The sequence below is a fragment of the Chlorocebus sabaeus genome, chromosome 27, assembly GCF_047675955.1.
Source record: "Chlorocebus sabaeus isolate Y175 chromosome 27, mChlSab1.0.hap1, whole genome shotgun sequence".
In the NCBI taxonomy this organism is placed as follows: domain Eukaryota; kingdom Metazoa; phylum Chordata; class Mammalia; order Primates; family Cercopithecidae; genus Chlorocebus; species Chlorocebus sabaeus.
Window position 1 is genome coordinate 8,071,003 of NC_132930.1, and position 18,117 is coordinate 8,089,119.

Here is an 18,117-nt window from a genome sequence, read left to right on the forward strand (position 1 = left end):
CTCACGTGTTGTACTCTGTCTTATGGAGGACTGGAGCCCTTTAACTCCAAAGTTGCTCTTCTTTGTAAGCTACTTCTAGTAATGTTAAGCAGGCTAACTGGCCAAAGAGGACAAAAGATTATGCAAAAAATAAAACCTGTGGTATTCACTGTTTGCTATTTATTTAACCTTTTTACTCTCTTTCATTTAGGTTAATAACCCTTTGCAATATTCTCCCAGTTTGAAACAGCGGCAAATGTTCCTTATCTAACTTTTTATATGGTAGTTACAGAACTTTGTAGTATGGGTGCTAATTATGGAGAAGTTTTATACTGCTTTTCATTTTTGTTTTCTAGCACTGCAAAATACAACATAATCACATTCCTTCCAAGATTTCTCTACTCTCAGTTCAGAAGAGCTGCTAATTCGTTTTTTCTCTTTATTGCACTGCTTCAGGTAAAGTCATATCATAAAACCTTGTCAAAGGTTCAGGTACTAATAAATGTTAAGCCCGTGACCAATCCCTTGAGGTTTATCTAAATGCCGAGAGGTAAGCTGGTTTTGGTGGGCATTTCTGGCTCCTGCTGCAAACGGTGTTAGAATCCACTACCTTTTCCAGCCTTTTGCTTCATGTTTATCAGCTTATTTTGGATGTTCTATAAATTTGATGTGGCAAGGACTGTTCATTTTGGGTGGTAAAGGGGATGGTACGTTTTCTTAAAATGTTGATTTTCGTAGTAAAAGTGTCAACTCTGAACCTTAGAATGCAAGAATTTAAATCTTGTGCTTCTCTTTGTATGTAAATTAGTTGTAGTCAGAAAAAGTTCCAGTTTATTAAAAGTAGCATGTTTAACATATGCTTAAATTTGAAAAAAATATTTTCATTGACCTTGAAAATAAAGAATTTTTAAAACACCACAAAACACAAGGAAAAAAATTCAAAACTCTCACTATTCCACCACCAGAGACAACTACTCTTAAATTGTGGGTATATATCCTTCTGGTCTTTCTTTTTTCCTTCCAACCATTGTTCATTGATTTAGTTTACAAAAAGGGGATCATAGAATACCTATTGTTTTGTAACCTGCTGTATTCATATAACAATGTGTGGATATTTTCCCAGTTATTCATTGTGTTTCTAAAATGTCATTTTAATAGTTATATTTTAGTGAATAGATATACTGTAACTTATGTAGCCAATTTTCCAATGGAGGTGGTAGTCCTATATACAACTGCTTACCATGAAACTAATTAACGTGCTTTTCCAGTACTTATCAGATATGAACAAATTACCTCACCCAGCATTAGTCCGCCAAGATACTAAAATCAGTGAGGCATGTTTTAGAAGGCACTAAGACTGTTTTCTTGAATCTATTGTAAATTTTCTAGTTCTCATTGGATTTCTCTTATTTTTTTTTTTTTCCAAATAGCAAATACCTGATGTGTCACCAACAGGTCGTTACACAACACTGGTTCCTCTCTTATTTATTTTAGCTGTGGCAGCTATCAAAGAGATAATAGAAGATATTGTAAGTATTCTATTTTTTTCATAAATATATGTGACTTTGTTATTTATATATGTTTTAAATGTTAGTTTTTCCTTAAATCATTTAATTCTTGGCATGCGCTGTCCATTCAACTTCAAATGTCTAGAATATGTTCCTACCCCTGAAGTTAATTTTTGTTTTCTATAATATTGCTAAATGTTTTTTACAGTATTCTATTGCATTTATAGTTTAACAAATAAAAGAAATTAATTTACTATACTAATTGACTTGAGGAGAAAAGTACATTTGAACATTATTTTCAATTAAATGAAAAAATCTCCAAATTAAGTGATATTTTTTGATATTTTCTATTTTTTAATTTAAATAATTTAAATAAATTTCACTTTATTAAATGCCTTTGATTCCTTCTCACTTTATTTACTAGTTCTAAGCTTCTTTTTCCTTTATCTCATTTTTTAAAAGAAAGTAACCAAATTTGCTATTTTTATTCTGTAGTAATAAGAGAAAGGGGAAGTCACTTTCTCCTTTATAAAACTAACTCTCCCAGATAAATTCAGGCCTTTTTTCTGTTTTATCTGTTTTAACTGTCTTACTTGAGGAGACCAATGTTTTGTTTTGGTTTGATTTTTTCCTATTCTTTTAAAATACTTCATATATATATATAGAGAGAGAGAGACAGAGAGAGAGAGACTTTTAAGTTCAGGGGTACATGTGTAGGGTTGTTACATGGGTAAATGTGTGTCATGGGGTTTTATTGTACAGATGATTTCATCACCCAGCCATTCAGCTGAGTATCTATTAGTTACTTTTAGTTATTTTTCCTGATCCTCTCCCTCCTGCCACCTTCCACCCTCCAGTGGGCCTCAGTGTGTGGTGTTCCCCTCTGTGTCCATGTGTTCTCATCATTTACTCCCACTTACAGGTGAGAACACACAGTATTTGGTTTTCTGTTCCTGTGTTAGTTTGCTAAGGATAATGGCCTCCATCCACCTCCATTCATGTCCCTGCAAAGGACATGATCTCGTTCTTTTTTATGGCTGCATAGTATTCCATGGTGTATATGTACCACATTTTCCTATCCAGTCTATCATTGATGGGCATTTAGGTTGATTCATGTCTTTGCTTTTGTGAATAAGGCTGAAATGAACATACACACGCATGTGTCTTTATAATAGAATGATTTATATTCCTTTGGGTATGTACCCAGTAATGGGATTGCTGGGTCAAATGGTATATCTGTCTTTAGGTCTTTGAGGAATCACCACACTGTCTTCCACAATGACTGAACTAATTTTCACTCCCATCAATAGTATATAAATGTTCCTTTTTCTCCACAACCTTGCCAGCATCTGTTTTTTTTGACTTTTTAATAAATGCCATTCTGACTGGTGTGAGATGGCATCTCATTGTGGTTTTGATTTGCATTCCTCTAATAATCAGTGATGTTGAGCTTTTTTTGTGTTTGTTGGTCGCATGTATGTCTTCTTTTTAGAAGTGTCCATTCATGTCCTTTGCCTGCTTTTTTTTTTCTTTTTTCTTTTTTTTTTTTTTTGAGACAGAGTTTCGCTCTTGTTGCCCAGGCTGGAGTGCAATGGTGCGATCTCGGCTCACTGCAACCTCCACCTCCCAGGTTCAAGCGACTCTCCTGCCTCAGCCTCCCAAGTGGCTGGAATTACAGGCATGCACCACCACCACACGCGGCTAATTTTGTGTTTTTAGTACTGAGAGGGTTTCTTCATGTTGGTCAGGCTGGTCTCGAACTCCCGACCTCAGGCAATCCATCCGCCTCAGCCTCCTAAAGTGCTGGGATTATAGGTGTGAGCCCCTGCACCCAGCCCTTTTCCTACTTTTTAATGGGTTGTTTTCTTCTTGTAAATTTAAGTTCCTTATAGATGCCAGATATTAGACCTTTGTCAGATGCATAGTTTGCAAGTGTTTTCCCCCATTCTGTAAGTTGTCTGTTTACTCTGTTGTTAGTTTTTTTTTTTTTCTTTTTTTGCTGTGCAAAGGCTCTTTACTCAGATCCAATGTGCCAATTTTTGCTTTTGTTGCAATTGCTTCTGGCATCTTTGTCATGAAATCTTTGCCCATGCCTATGTCCTGAATGTACATATGTACCTAGGTTTTCTTCTAGGGTTTTTATAGTTTGGGGTTTTATATTTAAGTCTTTTTTTGTTTGTTTATTTTTTGTTTTTTTTTTGTTTGTTTGTTTCTGAGCTGAATTTTCACTCTGTTGCCCAGGCTGGATTTCAGTGGTGTGACCTTGGCTCACTGCAGCCTCTACCTCCTAGGTTCAAGCAATTCTCCCACCTCAGCCTCCTGAGCAGCTGGGATTACAGATTCCCACCACCATTCACAGCTTTTTTTTTTTTTTTTTTTTTTTTTTTTTTCTATTTTTAGTAGAGACAGGGTTTTGACATGCTGACCAAGCTGGTCTTGAAGTTCTGACCTCAGGTGATCCACCCACCTTGGCCTCCCAAAATGCTGAGATTGCAGGCATGAGCCACCGTGCCCAGCCTTCATTTAAGTCTTTAATCCATCTTGAGATGAGTTTTGTATATGGTGTAAGGAAAGGGTCTAGTTTCAGTCTTCTACATATAGCTAACCAGTTATTCCAGCATCATTTATCAAATAGGGACTCCTTTCCCCATTGCTTGTTTTTGTCAGCTTTGTCGACAATCAGGTGGTTGTAGGTGTGCAGTCTTATTTCTGGGTTCTTCTGTTCCATTGATCCATGTGTGTTCTTCTACTAGTACCATGCTGTTTTGGTTACTATAGCCCTGTAGTATAGTTTGAAGTTGGGTAGCATGATTGATACCTCCAGCTTTGTTCTTTTTGCTTAGAATTGCCTTGGCTATTTGGGCTCTCTTTTTGGTTCCATATGAATTTTTAAATAGTTAAATTTTAAACTATTCATTGACATTCTTTACAGAATGTCAATGGTAGTTTAATGGGAATAGCATTGAATCTGTAAATTGCTTTGAGCTGTATGGCTATTTTTACAATATTGATTCTTCTATCCAGGAGCATGGAATGTTTTTTGTTTTGTCATCTCTGACTTCATTGAGCAGTGGTTTGTAGTTTTCCTTGTAGAGATCTTTCACCTCCCTAGTTAGCTGTATTCCTAGGTATTTTATTCTAAAATAGTTATTTGCCAGTCTGAGATGACGATCTGTTAAGCCTTAGGAAAGTAAGATGGTAAGGCAAGGAAATGCTGAGAAATTGTTTAGAATGCTCCAATTTAAAGTTATACAAACATTAACATTTTTTCTATAGAGGATCAAATTGGGATCTTTTTAAGACGGCACGTGCCATATTAGGAATGGGTCAATTGAAGATTTAGATCATCAGTTTCAAAAGCATCCAAGTATTTAAGAGTACAAACAGGTGTTGTACATGTGTGTGCATGTGTGTGAAACAGCGTAGTCCTCTTGATTGAAAATGACATACTTGATGGAGACACTAGCTGAGAAGTGTAAGAGATTCCTACCTGTATTGCTCCATGCTGACTTGCCAACCTTTAAATTGTGGTAGGACTTGGCAGTCCACGGGGATTGGTCTTTACTACACTTTTGTCACTTTCTTTGCCTTATGGACTTCCCTTTTCTTTGTTTAGCCTAATTTTTGTTGAGTAACTTTAGTTTGCTAGGCATCCTGCTAGTGTTTTGCAAATGTTTTTCTCATTTAACTTTTTCAGTAACTTTGAAAGTTGGATGTTAACCCAGTTTTAAAGGTAAGGAAGCTGAGGCTTAGATAGGTCATTTAACTTGTCCAAGAAAGTGATAGAATCAGAATTCTGTCCTATCCAGTGCTCTTGGCTCTGCATGATTGTGAAGAGTCACCAACAGTAATATTAACAACATTTATTGTGCTTCTAGGTTGTACTTACTCTATGTCCTTTACATTTACTAAATCTTATAACAACCCTTGAAGATGTTATTGATCTTATCCCTATTTTACAGATAAGAGGAGGCAGGAGGGGTACCGAAACTTGTCCAATGTCACAACTGGGGCTGTCAGAATTCAAAAAAGGCATTTTGGCTCCGGACTCCTGCCTTATAATCACTACTTAAAACTGCCTTCCCTGTCTGTTTTGTTTTGTTTTGTTCCCTGGCAAAGCTATAATCACTCTAGCTATGGTTTCCATTACTCCATCTTTGAAAGTACATGGCAAATAAAATTGTATTCAAGAAGTTTTTTTTTTCTTTTTTTTTTAACAGAACTCTTTTTGGCATAATATAATAATTGGGTACTATTAGAAAGCTGCTAATCATGCAGTCCTAAAGAATGTAATAATAGTATTGTGATATAATAGTATTATATGGAGTAGTTTTCCAGTGAAATCACTGTTAAGAAATTGGCTAGAAATTGTAAGAGTAGCTTAACAAGAAGTTTATGTAAAACTGTAGAGTGATAAAAAGTTTGAAAGAATACTCTCTAAAATGGGGGACAAATCAAATAACAATTTAGATAGTTGGACAAAGAGCTGTCTTTATCAGTGAGAATAATGAATACATTTATTCATTCATACATTCAGCAAGAACATTTGAAGAACTCTTGAGCTGCCAGCATTCATTAGGATATGTATGAGGATGTGTTAAACTTTGCTGTGCTGGTAATTATGTCTCGTATGTCAGTGGCTTAATACATTGTTTATTTTTCAGTTACTGAAAGACACATGATGGAGGGCATCAGGGAATAACCTGAATCAAGAATCTGCTTTGTGGAATATTGGTGGTTATTGTAGCAAGGGTGGGGAGAGGGGATGGGATCTCACTTCTTCTATGTTTTGGTCCAGAAAGGGAACACACATCTCTTTATAGCTCAGTATTAGAACTAGTGACATGGCAAAGAGAAGGTGTTATCTCAAGTTCCATGGAAGTGGAGAGCTGGATATTGGTGAAGACTGGTCATGGCTGCCACTAATACATCAGTGAATAAAGTAGAGATTGCAATCTAGTAAACTTTCCTATATTCTGTTAGATAATGTTTTTAAATCTATATATAGAGATTTAAAATTTAAAAGATAGATTAGATAGATAGATAGATAGATAGATAGATAGATAGATAGATAGACAGACAGACAGATAAAAATATAATTAGAATTGCCTGCAGGTAAGATACTGAAGATTTATCCACCCCAGTGCATTTTAACTCTTGATGCTTTAGACAACATAGTATCATTTTCTATTTTTATGTGTTAATAGCAACACACATACTTGAAAATACTCTAAAATTGATGGAGAACTCTTTTCTAAAAAGCTGTATTATGCTAAATGCTAGTTCCTATGATAAAGATCAAATTGATATTTACCACTACAAATGTTCCCTCTTTGCTGTAAACTTGTTAATTTAAGTACTAGTAGACTCCATTCATTATAAAATAGTTATTCAAAGTCTACAGTGTGTAAGAACCAAATACTGAGACTGTGTTAGTGAGTAAAAGTAGCCGTGATGGAGCTTGTATCCAATAGAAGAGATCGACATTAATCAAGTAATCACACTAGTGAGAATTGCTTTAACCCTGGAGGCAGAGATTGCAATGATCCAAGATCCCACCACTGCACTCCAGCCTGGGCGACAGAGCGAGACTCCATCTAAAAAAAAAAAAATTCATACTAGGTTATTAATGAGAATTAAATGATGCACATGAAGTCCTTAGAATAGTGCCTGGTATATAGTAAGTGATGAACAAATGTTAACTGTGTTATCATCTAGAGATCCTTTTGGCTAAACAGTGGAAAATGGATTACAAGGAAAACAGCATTTGTGCAGACAAGAATCTTCCAGTTGTTAGTGTAAAAAATATATATAAGATATATTAGACTCAGCATGTATGGTAGACATGGTGAAAAGAAAGAAAATGAATTCACTACATTTTTAAGTATAAAACTGACAAGACTTAACCACTCTCTAACATGCTACATACCCTATTCTATCCACAACCACTGGAATGTAAGCTCCATGCAAGGAAGGGGTTTTGTCACTTGTACTGTAGTCTCGGCAGCAGTAACAGGGCCTGGCACATAGTCAGTGTTTAGTAAATATTTATTGAGTGAAAGAATGGCTTGGATAGGAATGAGAGGAAAATAAAGGTATAAGAATGAAGTTCCTGGTTTGGGTAAATGAATGGCATGTGTTTCCATGTCTGAGACAAGTACCAGGTCTTGGAGATTAAGGTCACAGGTTGCCTTGTGGACAGTTTGAGATCCCTTTGAGATTGCCAGAGAGATGTTAAAGAGACAACTAGATATAATCGTGGAGCTCAGATGAGAGTTTTGACTGCTGTGTATTTATGTACTGGTTATAATTGAAACTGCAGGTATGAAAGAGTTGTAAGAAGAGAATGTAGAGTGAGAAGCGAGGAGGGCCAGGGAGTAAGCCTTGAGCAATACCATCGCTGAATAGCAAGTAGGGAAAGGAGACAAGAAGGGGTCAAGGTGCAGATTGTAAACCTGGCAATGATGTGATAAGAAATATCTAGGGAGGGAAGAGTTTCCAGAAGGAGGGAGTGGTCAGCATTGTATACTTTGTATTCTGAAGTTCATAATACTATTTATACAATACAGTTTATTGGTGTGCTATCAATCTAATACTGATGATATCAAATAATTCATTAGCCTTCAGTGATAGTAAATGAATTTGGATTATGACATAGTTGAGGTATTTGAACTCAGAGAATAGCTTAATTTTTTATGAACTATTAGTTTTAGAAGGAATAATCTCATCAAGACACAAAAGTTAGATGCTTTCTTCTTGTAGTCTTGGGATTAAAATCTGCCTATTGAGGTAGATCCTTAGTATATTGAACACACTTGTTTCATGACAAGTAACCTAATTTATTCTGTGATAGGAAGATAGAGGAAAGAGATGCTCTTGTGCAAGAATTCTCTGTAGATGCAAAGTGATGTTTAAGATCGCCTCGGGTTTCACTAAGATTAAATTTCCTCTTTGAAGTGGAATGTTTCATTAATTAGCTTTTATTTGTCTCCTTTAGTTGGAAATCTAACCATTGTCTCATATTTTGGAAACATCTGTGCCTCTTTTAAATATCTAAATTTACCTTGGACTGTTATTTTTGATCAAAATTTATTTTGAATCACTTTCTAATTTTCTTATAATCTCTACTAACAAGCAAAAAGAGTATTTTCAAAGTTCTATAACTAGAAAATCTCTACTGGTGCTACATATTTAACAGAACTTTAAACATTTAAGAATCTTTTTTGGCAAACTGTGCTTGCTTTTGAAAGCAATAATATGCCTATTAAAAGTCTACATTAATACACTTTTATTAGTGAGTATTTTATACTGAAAAGGAGTTCTAATTGTGTTCCTGCATGTCCATGTGGGTAGAATCATTCTCAATAATTCTTTCGCAGAAGCGTTTTGAATGTTTTGTTCGTATTTTGTGCAGTTCAGTAGCTGATTGTTTCCACGAACTGGGTGTACACTGCCAGCTCTTATCTGTTCCTCTTGGGTGTTGCCATATCCTGGAGGAGTGCTAATCCACACCTCTAGATTTTTCTCTTGCAGTGTTTTCATATGTGCACAGTGATTCTGAAAACTATATTTTTTCTCAAATGGAAAACTTAGGAGCTCATTTGTTTTACATTTGTTCCAACCCATATTATAGTCAGGTATGCACAACTAAATTCAACTTCAGGCTATACATGACAGGATCTTTGAGCATAGTTAGTTACACTAAGCACTCTTCTGCAATGTTAACAGAGTTTGATGAGTTATACTCGATGCTGTAAGTTTAGATGAAAACCTCTAGGTGAACCGGAGAGAAAATAAGCTTCCCTGGTCACTCAGATTCTCACCTTTCCTCTGACCTTCCATTTCTTTTTCTTACCCACTGCTGTAAAACCTTGGCTTATGCAACTCTTCAAACTTACCTAGACTTAGACTAACTTACTTGCTTATTGTGTAATTTTGTAGGTGCTCTTGGGAGGAAGGAAAATATGATGAGATTATGTAATTCAGTGGCTTTCGGTTGCAAGTGGTGAGAGGAGAAAATGCAGGAGAGCAGTGAACAGGAGAGTCTGTATGTCAATGGTAGACGTCATTGGTTCAAGTCATTGGCAAACATCAGCACATCATTAAATTATAGAGGATGTGCTCAGCTTAATTTGGTAATGAATTTCATAAGAAGCTGAAAATATTTCAATACCATTATTAAATGGTAGTTATTATAGATAATTCTCTCAGGCAATCTCCTTTTTAAAGTGAGTTATTAAAGCAAAATACTAAATCAACCTTTCATACTTTTCTAGTACATTAAAATTTTAATCCTACCTACGTGCTGAGGTAAGATCCTCGTGAGGACCACAAACTTGTGCTCTCAGAAGAGGGGCACTGTATGGAGATACTGGGAATTGTTCTTTCAGTTTTAAAATTCCTAGGTATGCTCTAATTCTTCCCATCACCATTCCCCCAGCAATGCATACTTTAACATTGACATGAATGAGAAAGGATAAAAACCTTGAGAAACATAAGCTAAATCTTTTTTGGTATGAGTGTTCTCTTGTTTTAGTAATCTCATTCACATTTTCATAGTTGTTCTTTTTGCTTTTAAACCTTAGAAACGACATAAAGCTGATAATGCAGTGAACAAGAAACAAACGCAAGGTAGGAATTTTACATGTTTTTTTCTCGTACTTGTCAAACCCACTTGTGGTATATACAAACACTTCAATTACATATAATTCAATTGCAAATACTGTGCATCTCAAGTTTTTGTTTTGGGGTAGATTGATTTTTGCTTTGTGGCATTTGTTAGGATGTCACTTAAACTCACTTTAGAGTGATTTATAGTGATAATACTTTTGAAAGCCAACATTTTAAATATATTTAAGTGTGTCATAGCAATATTCTCTCAAATATAGTCCATAAAAGTCTGCAGTTGTTTTGACAGTGTTTAATATTATAAAGTGTCTTTATTTTGTTTGTAATCTACAGATGTTATTCTAGAAAAGATGTATAGAAAATAAGCTCATGTGATGTCACCTGAGTGAAAAGCATTTTGGAAACACTCTGAGTTATACATGCAGATGACAGACACTCCAGAAATAAAACAAATACAACCAGTCCTGCTTCTGTACAGTGCATGGCATTTTGGCACAGCTCTTTTTGGATGGGGCTCATTTTGATACAGCCAAAACCAAAATGATCTTTAATACAAGCAAATGGGCTGTCATGTTTTTAAATGCCCAGGAGTGTGAGAAATAGACATCTTAGCTCATCTCTGAATGAGTTTGCCCCATCTGAGAATCTCATCTCTGAAGTTCTTTGATGCGGTGAGGATCAGTGATGTCTGCCAACATTATCTGATATTTAGGAAGACTATTTTTATACTGCTAATATTTCTATGGAGTCCTGTCAAAATTCCCTGCTTCTTTTTCGCCACCTCCCACAATAGGCATTATATGCCGATTTTTAATACACTTAAGGACGATATATTTACTAATTAACCTAATAAATTTGCAAAATATTTACTGCGATTATTTTATTATGGAACATATAAGAAAGTATAAGATGGGAACTTCAGCTTACAACTTATGAATAGCTTATAACGTATTTGTTGAAATAGGTCCGTGTAAAAACATGTAAAAGTGCAAAGAGATGATCTGTGTGGAAGATGAAGGATTTGGACTACATGATCTCAATTCTCTTCAGATTTTTGTGGCAAATCATGGTTTCTATGTCAAGTGCTATAAAAATTGGTAAGGAGAGAAAATTGTGGTGTATCATGAGCTAGATCTTGAATTTTAGGAGGACATTGGATGAACACAGAGGAATAGAGAAGATATTTTTATGTGTGGGTTGAGTGGGAAAGGAGGAGGAGGGGTTTTTCTGGAAAATAAGAAGACTGTAGGACTGCTTTGCTAAATCATTATTAGACTGCCAGATGCAGAAAGGAGATTCACATCAGAGAGAAACAAAATCATGATTTAAAGGGTAGGCTGAGGTTGAATTGTATAGGATCTTGAATGCTAAGCCAAGGGGATTTCAACATTTCTTGTGGATACTGAGACACTGTTGAAGGTTTATGAGCCAAAATGAGACAGGCCGAGCATGTGGGTTAAAGATGTAAGGCAGAATGAACTGGAGTAAGGGACTGTTAGAAGCCTGGGACAGAGCTACTCCAGGAGTTTAGTTGTGAAGGGACAAACATAGGAATTGAAAGGGAAAAATCCAGATGTTTCAAGCCTGGTATTTTTGGCAATATGCAGTTTTTGCATTTGTTGCCATACTGCTCAGAAAGTTTAGTAACAGCTTTTGAAACAGACGTACATAAATGCTTTTCCAATGCATAATGTATCTTGTAGCAGAGGGCTTCTATGTTCAGTGACTGGCAGTTACTGGTTTTCAAGCCTTGGCTCAAGAAGTCAGCATAATACAGTGGAGGTGTGGTCATCATAGCTATGATGATTTTGGGCTACCACACAGGTGCTCCACCCTTCTGGGTACTTGCCAACCTCCAAAAAAAAATTCCTTTATCTACCATTCAGATAAAATTGTATTTCTTGACTATCCATCTTGGTTCATGAGTCCCGTTCATAGATTAACAGGATTGGTCCTATGGCTAAATACAAGAATAGGCAAGTGAGAGGAAAAGCCTCTATAATAAATGTATATAAAACTCAATTCAAAAATAAAATATTAGGACTTAGCTATAAAAGCCATTTTAGTCAACAGAATACACTCCATATCTGTAGGTTTCTCATCCTAAGATTCAACCAATTGAAGATCAAAAATAGAAAAAAACAAAAAACAAAAAAATCCAACGAGGCCAGGCGCGCTGGGTCATGCCTGTAATCCCAGCACTTTGGGAGCAGAGGTGGGTGGATCACCAGAGGTCAGGAGTTCGAGACCAGCCTGGCCAACATGGCAAAACCCCATCTCTACTAAAAGTACAAAAATTAGCTGGGCGTGGTGGCAGGCACCTGTAAGCCCAGCTACTTGGGAGGCTGAGGTAGGAGAATTGCTTGAACCTAGGAGGTGGAGGTTGCAGTGAGCCGAGACTGTGCTCCCGCACTCCAGCCTAGGTGACAGAGAGAGACTCGATCTTAAAAAAAAAAAAAAAAAACTACAACAATAAAAAAATACAAATTTAAAAATATAGTATAACAACTATTTACATAGCTATTTACATATTTACTATTTATGTTGTGTTAGGTTTTATAAGTAATCTAGAGATGATTTAAAGTATGTGAAAAGATATGCATAGGTTATATGAAAAAATACTACACCAGTTTAATTAAGGGACTTGAGCATCCATGGATTTTTGTATCCATGGGAGATCCTGGAACTAATCCCTCATGGATATTGAAGGACTGTACTTTCCTTCAGACTGTATTAAGTCCCGTATCCAAGAAATTATGGCTTTTATGTTGGTAGTTGAATTTGTTTCCTAAGAGAATGGTATATTTTTGTTTTCCCCTTTGCTGCCTTTGAGTATTGGTCTTCTTGGTTTGGCAGTTGATAGGAGATAACAAAAATGTTCTGGTAGGATACTGTTTGCTGTCAGATAATTCAGATTGCTTAGCATGAAAGCCATCCATCTGTTATTAGACCAGAATGAAATTCAATTTGCTTTTCTGAATTGAGGCAGAAGTGGGTGTATAGGAGTGGGGAGGGAGGAGTATTGGGAGGAGTATTTTTGACAGGTAATTAATTTTTGACAGACATCTGAAGCATCCGACTCAAATTTTCATTTTGTCATTGTTTATCAAGTCCACATAATGTGTAAGAGACATTTTTCCCTCAGTCAAATGTTAACCCTTTTATATTCACAGAGAAATGAATATTTTCTCTCCTTACTTGAGGCATCAGAGGGTTCGGAAATATAAACTTGTCATTTTATTTCCAACATTTTCAACCATTTAACTGAAAACTGGTGCTTATTGGATGCCCTGTTTTCTCTGATAAATTAACTCAATCAGGGATTGAATTATGGAGCTGAGACCTAACTCAGAACCTCACGGTTGTCAACACCACTTTTGGAAACAAGGCTTGCCCCAGAGATATATAAGCTGGTTTGGTTGATGATTCAGTGACCTGACGAGTGTAAAATTGTGTATTGTTTTCCAAGAACCTAGTTGCAGAGGGAGGACAGAGTAGACTGATGCTCAGAAGTCCAGGGATGTGAGTGAGTCTTGATGAGTTTTATGGTCCACTCTGCCCAGAGCATGGTGGCTGCTTCTCTTTGCTCCAGGATTTTTGTTGTGTGATGGTTTGTGCATACTAGATAGGAACACCACAGATTGAAGGTCCGACTCTTACTCAGCTTTGTGTTCCCAATAGCTCCCAGACCAGGGGCCTGTCTTAGCAGGTACTCTCTATGTGCATGGTAAATGAACGAGTAAATAAACCACTCTCCGGATAAATACTTGAGTCTACATAATAAAGGAAGAAGAAAGACTGGAAATCAAAAGAAGCCTTCCTGAAAATTCATTATCTGGAGTGCAAATAAGATGAAAAGCAGTATTTTCATCACACTGTGTCCCAGACTTTCATAGTCACTGATAATATGGCAGAAGTTCTTGCCACTTTTTTATCTTCTCTGTCAAAGTCATTAGATTATTTAACCCTTGCGTCACCTTCTGTGAACACAATACTTTGTCTGCTGATCCCTTCCACTACTCAAAGCACTGCCCTGTTGAGAATGCCCTCATTTTCCTTGTATCTAACCTTACTTTCATTTCCTCTGACCTCTTCCCTCAATATTTGAACTCAAATTTTGGCACAGCCTCCCGCATGAGTCTACACACACACGTGAGAGACCATCTCTCATTGTTTTCTCTGAGATGAGTTGTTCTGCCAAATATATCTCTGCAGAAATTTATAAATACAAATTTATCATTGTTATTCTAATATGTACATTGAAGCCAATCCCCATATGAATTTATTGTGGTGACTGAGCTAGTTTTCATTTTAACTGGTAAAAATATGCTGTCATTTCTTATGAAACGCCATGATGGCTAGTTTGCCAATATTTCAAGTGGAATGACAGCTTCATCTAAAACCACAGCATGGAGGCCTAGGAAAGGATGGAGTTCAGGTGCAAACTGAGGTATTTGGGAAAATTTGTAAGTGCTTCCTAACGAGTAAATTTGCTTTTTTAAAACCCAGGTGTATTCCCTGGAGTATGGTCTGTATACATTCTGCATATGAGAATGTGTGGAAGATACAGCTGCAATCCTTGGCAGCCCATTAATCAACTGGTTTGATGCTATAGTTGAATGAAGGCTACATTGTTTAATATTGTGCCTTATTTTATTATGATACTACGCATTAGATTAGAATAAGTAATAAAGCAGTTTTGTTCTAATTATTTAGAAAAGGTCACATGAAATTCTTTTAAACTAGGCACATAGCTAAAAATAATAAATCGACTCATATTCACCTATATCTTCCTTCCCCAGAGCTACATCAATCAGCCTTTTCTGAATGGAGTTGAGTGAGTGATGGCTGAGAGCCACTAACAAGACTACTTCCCTGCAGGGCACGTAGTTGCTCATCTCCCACTGGAAACCATTTCACCTTTAAAGTCCTTTGTGAAAAAGGTGTTAAGTTGATGTGGATTGAATGTGTTTCAGGTTGTTAAGTATTAAATGCCCTACTAACAAGGCAGAGTTCATCTGGTTCAATTCATTTCAGTGCTGTTCAAAGGGATGTATTATGCTAAGGGACTTAAAATAGCTATACATTTCTTGCCTGCCAAAAAAGCATTGCTCCCTTTTTGTCTCTCTGGAGGTACCCCCACATCTGATCCATTCAGTAGACCTGAACATACCCCCTGCCACATGTATGTTGGCTTACCTATAAATGGTTTTTAGAAAGTAGTGTTTCAATGATCCTAGGGACTTAGAATTAAGCATATTTATGGCCTAAGTAATTTCAGACACCTATAAGATTTTTAATATTTTCAGATTATCACAAAGATCTGAGTTTTATTCAAATACTAAGATCTAACCATTGAACTGGGTAGATGTCTTCAGCAGTAGCTGTGGATGGAGAGGAGATATTTGTGGGGAAAGACAGCTCCAGATTGTCTTTCTTTTTTTATTTTTAAAAGTTGCACACAAAGGAGCGAAACTCATTGAGGTAATGTGGGAAGATGGTTAAAGTGAGAGGACTGATTTTATGGTTGGCTTTATGACTTGGCTCTGCACTTTATTCCTGTATGGGCGTACTCCACTCACATTGTCTTTTATTTTAAAATTTAAACCAGGTAGTCTGCTTTCATGGGAATTTTTCTCTCTCCTGTTTTTGCCAAACCCAAATAAGTTGTATTAACGTATTTTCTGGGGAAAATGGGTGTGATTCAAAGTTAGAACATTTGTTATTTTACTTCAGAAAGTCTTTATTGAACATCTTTCTCGTGTAGGACCCTGTGTAGAAAATGCAGAGAGAAACAAATCATGCTCGCCCTACAGGAAATTATAATCTTGTAGGGAAGATAAGATGCAGACTGATAGAATTCAAGGTAAAAAAAAAAAAAAAAAAAAAAAAAAAAAGTGCCAAATGAGAGATGTAGGGATTCCAAAATGCCGTTTGAGGGGTTCATGAAATTAAGAATGGAACTTTGATAAGCAGGTATCAGGGTAGTAACTGTGAGTGATGCAGGGTGAAAGGACTAATATGAGCATTACTGTGGAAGTGGGAAGACATGAGATGTACTCTGGAAATAGCAATAGTCTGTTTTGGCCAGGGCATAGAATCCATGTCATGAAACAATGAAGTGCAGGAACAGGGAGGCAAGTAAGGGTCATTTTTCGGAGTCTTTTGAAAACCAGGGTGAGGAACTTGGATGGAATTCTGAAAAGTATGGATAGGCTTCCACTTGTACTTTTGAAAGAATTTGATGGCTGTATGGAAAGGTGGCAGGGAGAGGCACAGAGAGATTGATTTTCTTATTAAGGAGGGGGGACAGGCTGTGTCAATTAGAAGACAAAGGAGAGCACACAGTGGATAGATTCAACTGGACCTGGCAATGGAGAGAAACCCAGTCAAATACCAAGTGCTGGCAAATCAAAAGACCAGGACTGAGACACCCACTAAATCCAGCATTTAAAAGAAGTAGCCATTGTTCATTTTTCTTAACTAGAGAGTAGTTGTGGAGCTCTGAAAACTGAAGCCAGATCACAAGGAGTTGTGGAATGACTGATGGGTGAGGCAGTGGAGGGAGATTTTTCTTTCAAGGAATTTCTCAGTTAAGCAGAGGAAAAAGTGAGGGACTCATGACTGTGGTTAGGAATAAGGGAAAGCATTTTGAGAACAGGGTCTTGCTGGTCTTTGTGCTCTGATCACATTGTGCCACTTATATTGATTTTTAATAAGCCGTTCATTCTCAGATTTGTGCGTCAGAATCCCCTGGAGCTTTTGTTAAAACACAGATTGCTGGGACTCACACCTAGAGTTTCTGTAGGCCTGGAGTGAGGCCCCAGAGTTTCATTTTTAAACTCTCAGTGACACTGCGGTTGAAGGGATCATACTTTTAGGACAACTCATTTAAAGGTTGTATAAATGAGGTGATAGAAGTAGTATCAACCAATTGGACATCAATATATGTATTATTATATGTATTGCATGGTTGAAAGAGAAATCCAGGAAGTTTCCTTTGTCTTTTGTGTCAGTGGACACTAATGGTTCAGCCAAACACCCGGTGGTTTAATGTAACCTTTATAGGCAAGTTTATACAAGAGACTCTTCCTGTGCCGTGTCAGTTTGTGCCACACTGTGGCTTTTGAGTTAAAGTTGTCTTTGGAAGTAAGAGTCTATATAGTGAATAAAATAATGTTTTAATGTTGGCATATTGGCTTTCCTTCTTTGCCCCAGTCAAAGCCATAGTCTCAGCTGTACTCCAGTCCTTGATGACCTAAAATTCCTCTTAAATGCTAACTCAGAGAAAGGAAGTGGAGCACACTACATTTTCTGTGGTTTTACTTTTCCTCTATGACAACAGTAGTGTCCGTTGTCTTTTTGGATGACTTGCCTCTTGTACCCACTTAAGAAATGGTAGGCTGGGAGTGGTGGCTCACACCTGTAATCCCAGCACTTTGGAAGGCCAAGGTGGGTGGATCATGAGGTCAGGAGATCAAGACCAGCCTGACCAACATGATGAAACCCCATCTCTACTAAAAATACAAAAATTAGCCAGGCGTGGTGGCGCACACCTGTAATCCCAGCTATACTCAGGAGGCTGAGGCAGGAGAATTGCTTGAGCCTAGGAGGTGGAGGTTACAGTGAGCCGAGATTGTGCCACTGCACTCCAACCTGGGCAACAAAGCGAGACTCTGTCTCCAAAAAAAAAAAAAAAAAAAAAAAAAAAATAGGTATTATTTCCCAGGTAGGGCCCCCAGTGACACTTTCGGCAGTGGCGCCAGCAGTAGACCATTCTGATTGGGGTGGTGGGTGGGTGGGTGGCGTGCTTCTCTCAGAGAAGCTGGTTTAGAGTGTAAGTTAGCACCTGCACCTGTGCAATGTTTGATTGAGTCCTGAGAAACTGGCCACTTCCTCCAGGGCCTTTGATGGAGGAATTCCGAATGTACTTTAACAGAATGTTTTCATTTCAAAAAAGAAACCTATTACAACAAAGCTGTTACCTTGTATCCTGCTAAAT

At 37.0% G+C, this 18,117-nt stretch overlaps 1 protein-coding gene across 4 annotated transcripts in view; it reads left to right on the top strand.

Moving 5' to 3' along the window:
* ATP8A1 (ATPase phospholipid transporting 8A1) overlaps positions 1-18,117 on the top strand; it is a 266,338-nt gene that overhangs the window by 38,641 nt on the left and 209,580 nt on the right. For all 4 annotated transcript variants that reach the window (XM_008017516.3, XM_008017518.3, XM_008017515.3 and 1 more), the window contains exons 3-5: positions 336-435; positions 1,410-1,508; positions 10,073-10,118. In XM_008017516.3, the coding sequence (XP_008015707.1) occupies positions 336-435; positions 1,410-1,508; positions 10,073-10,118 (245 nt within the window). The remainder of the gene's footprint in view (positions 1-335; positions 436-1,409; positions 1,509-10,072; positions 10,119-18,117) is intronic.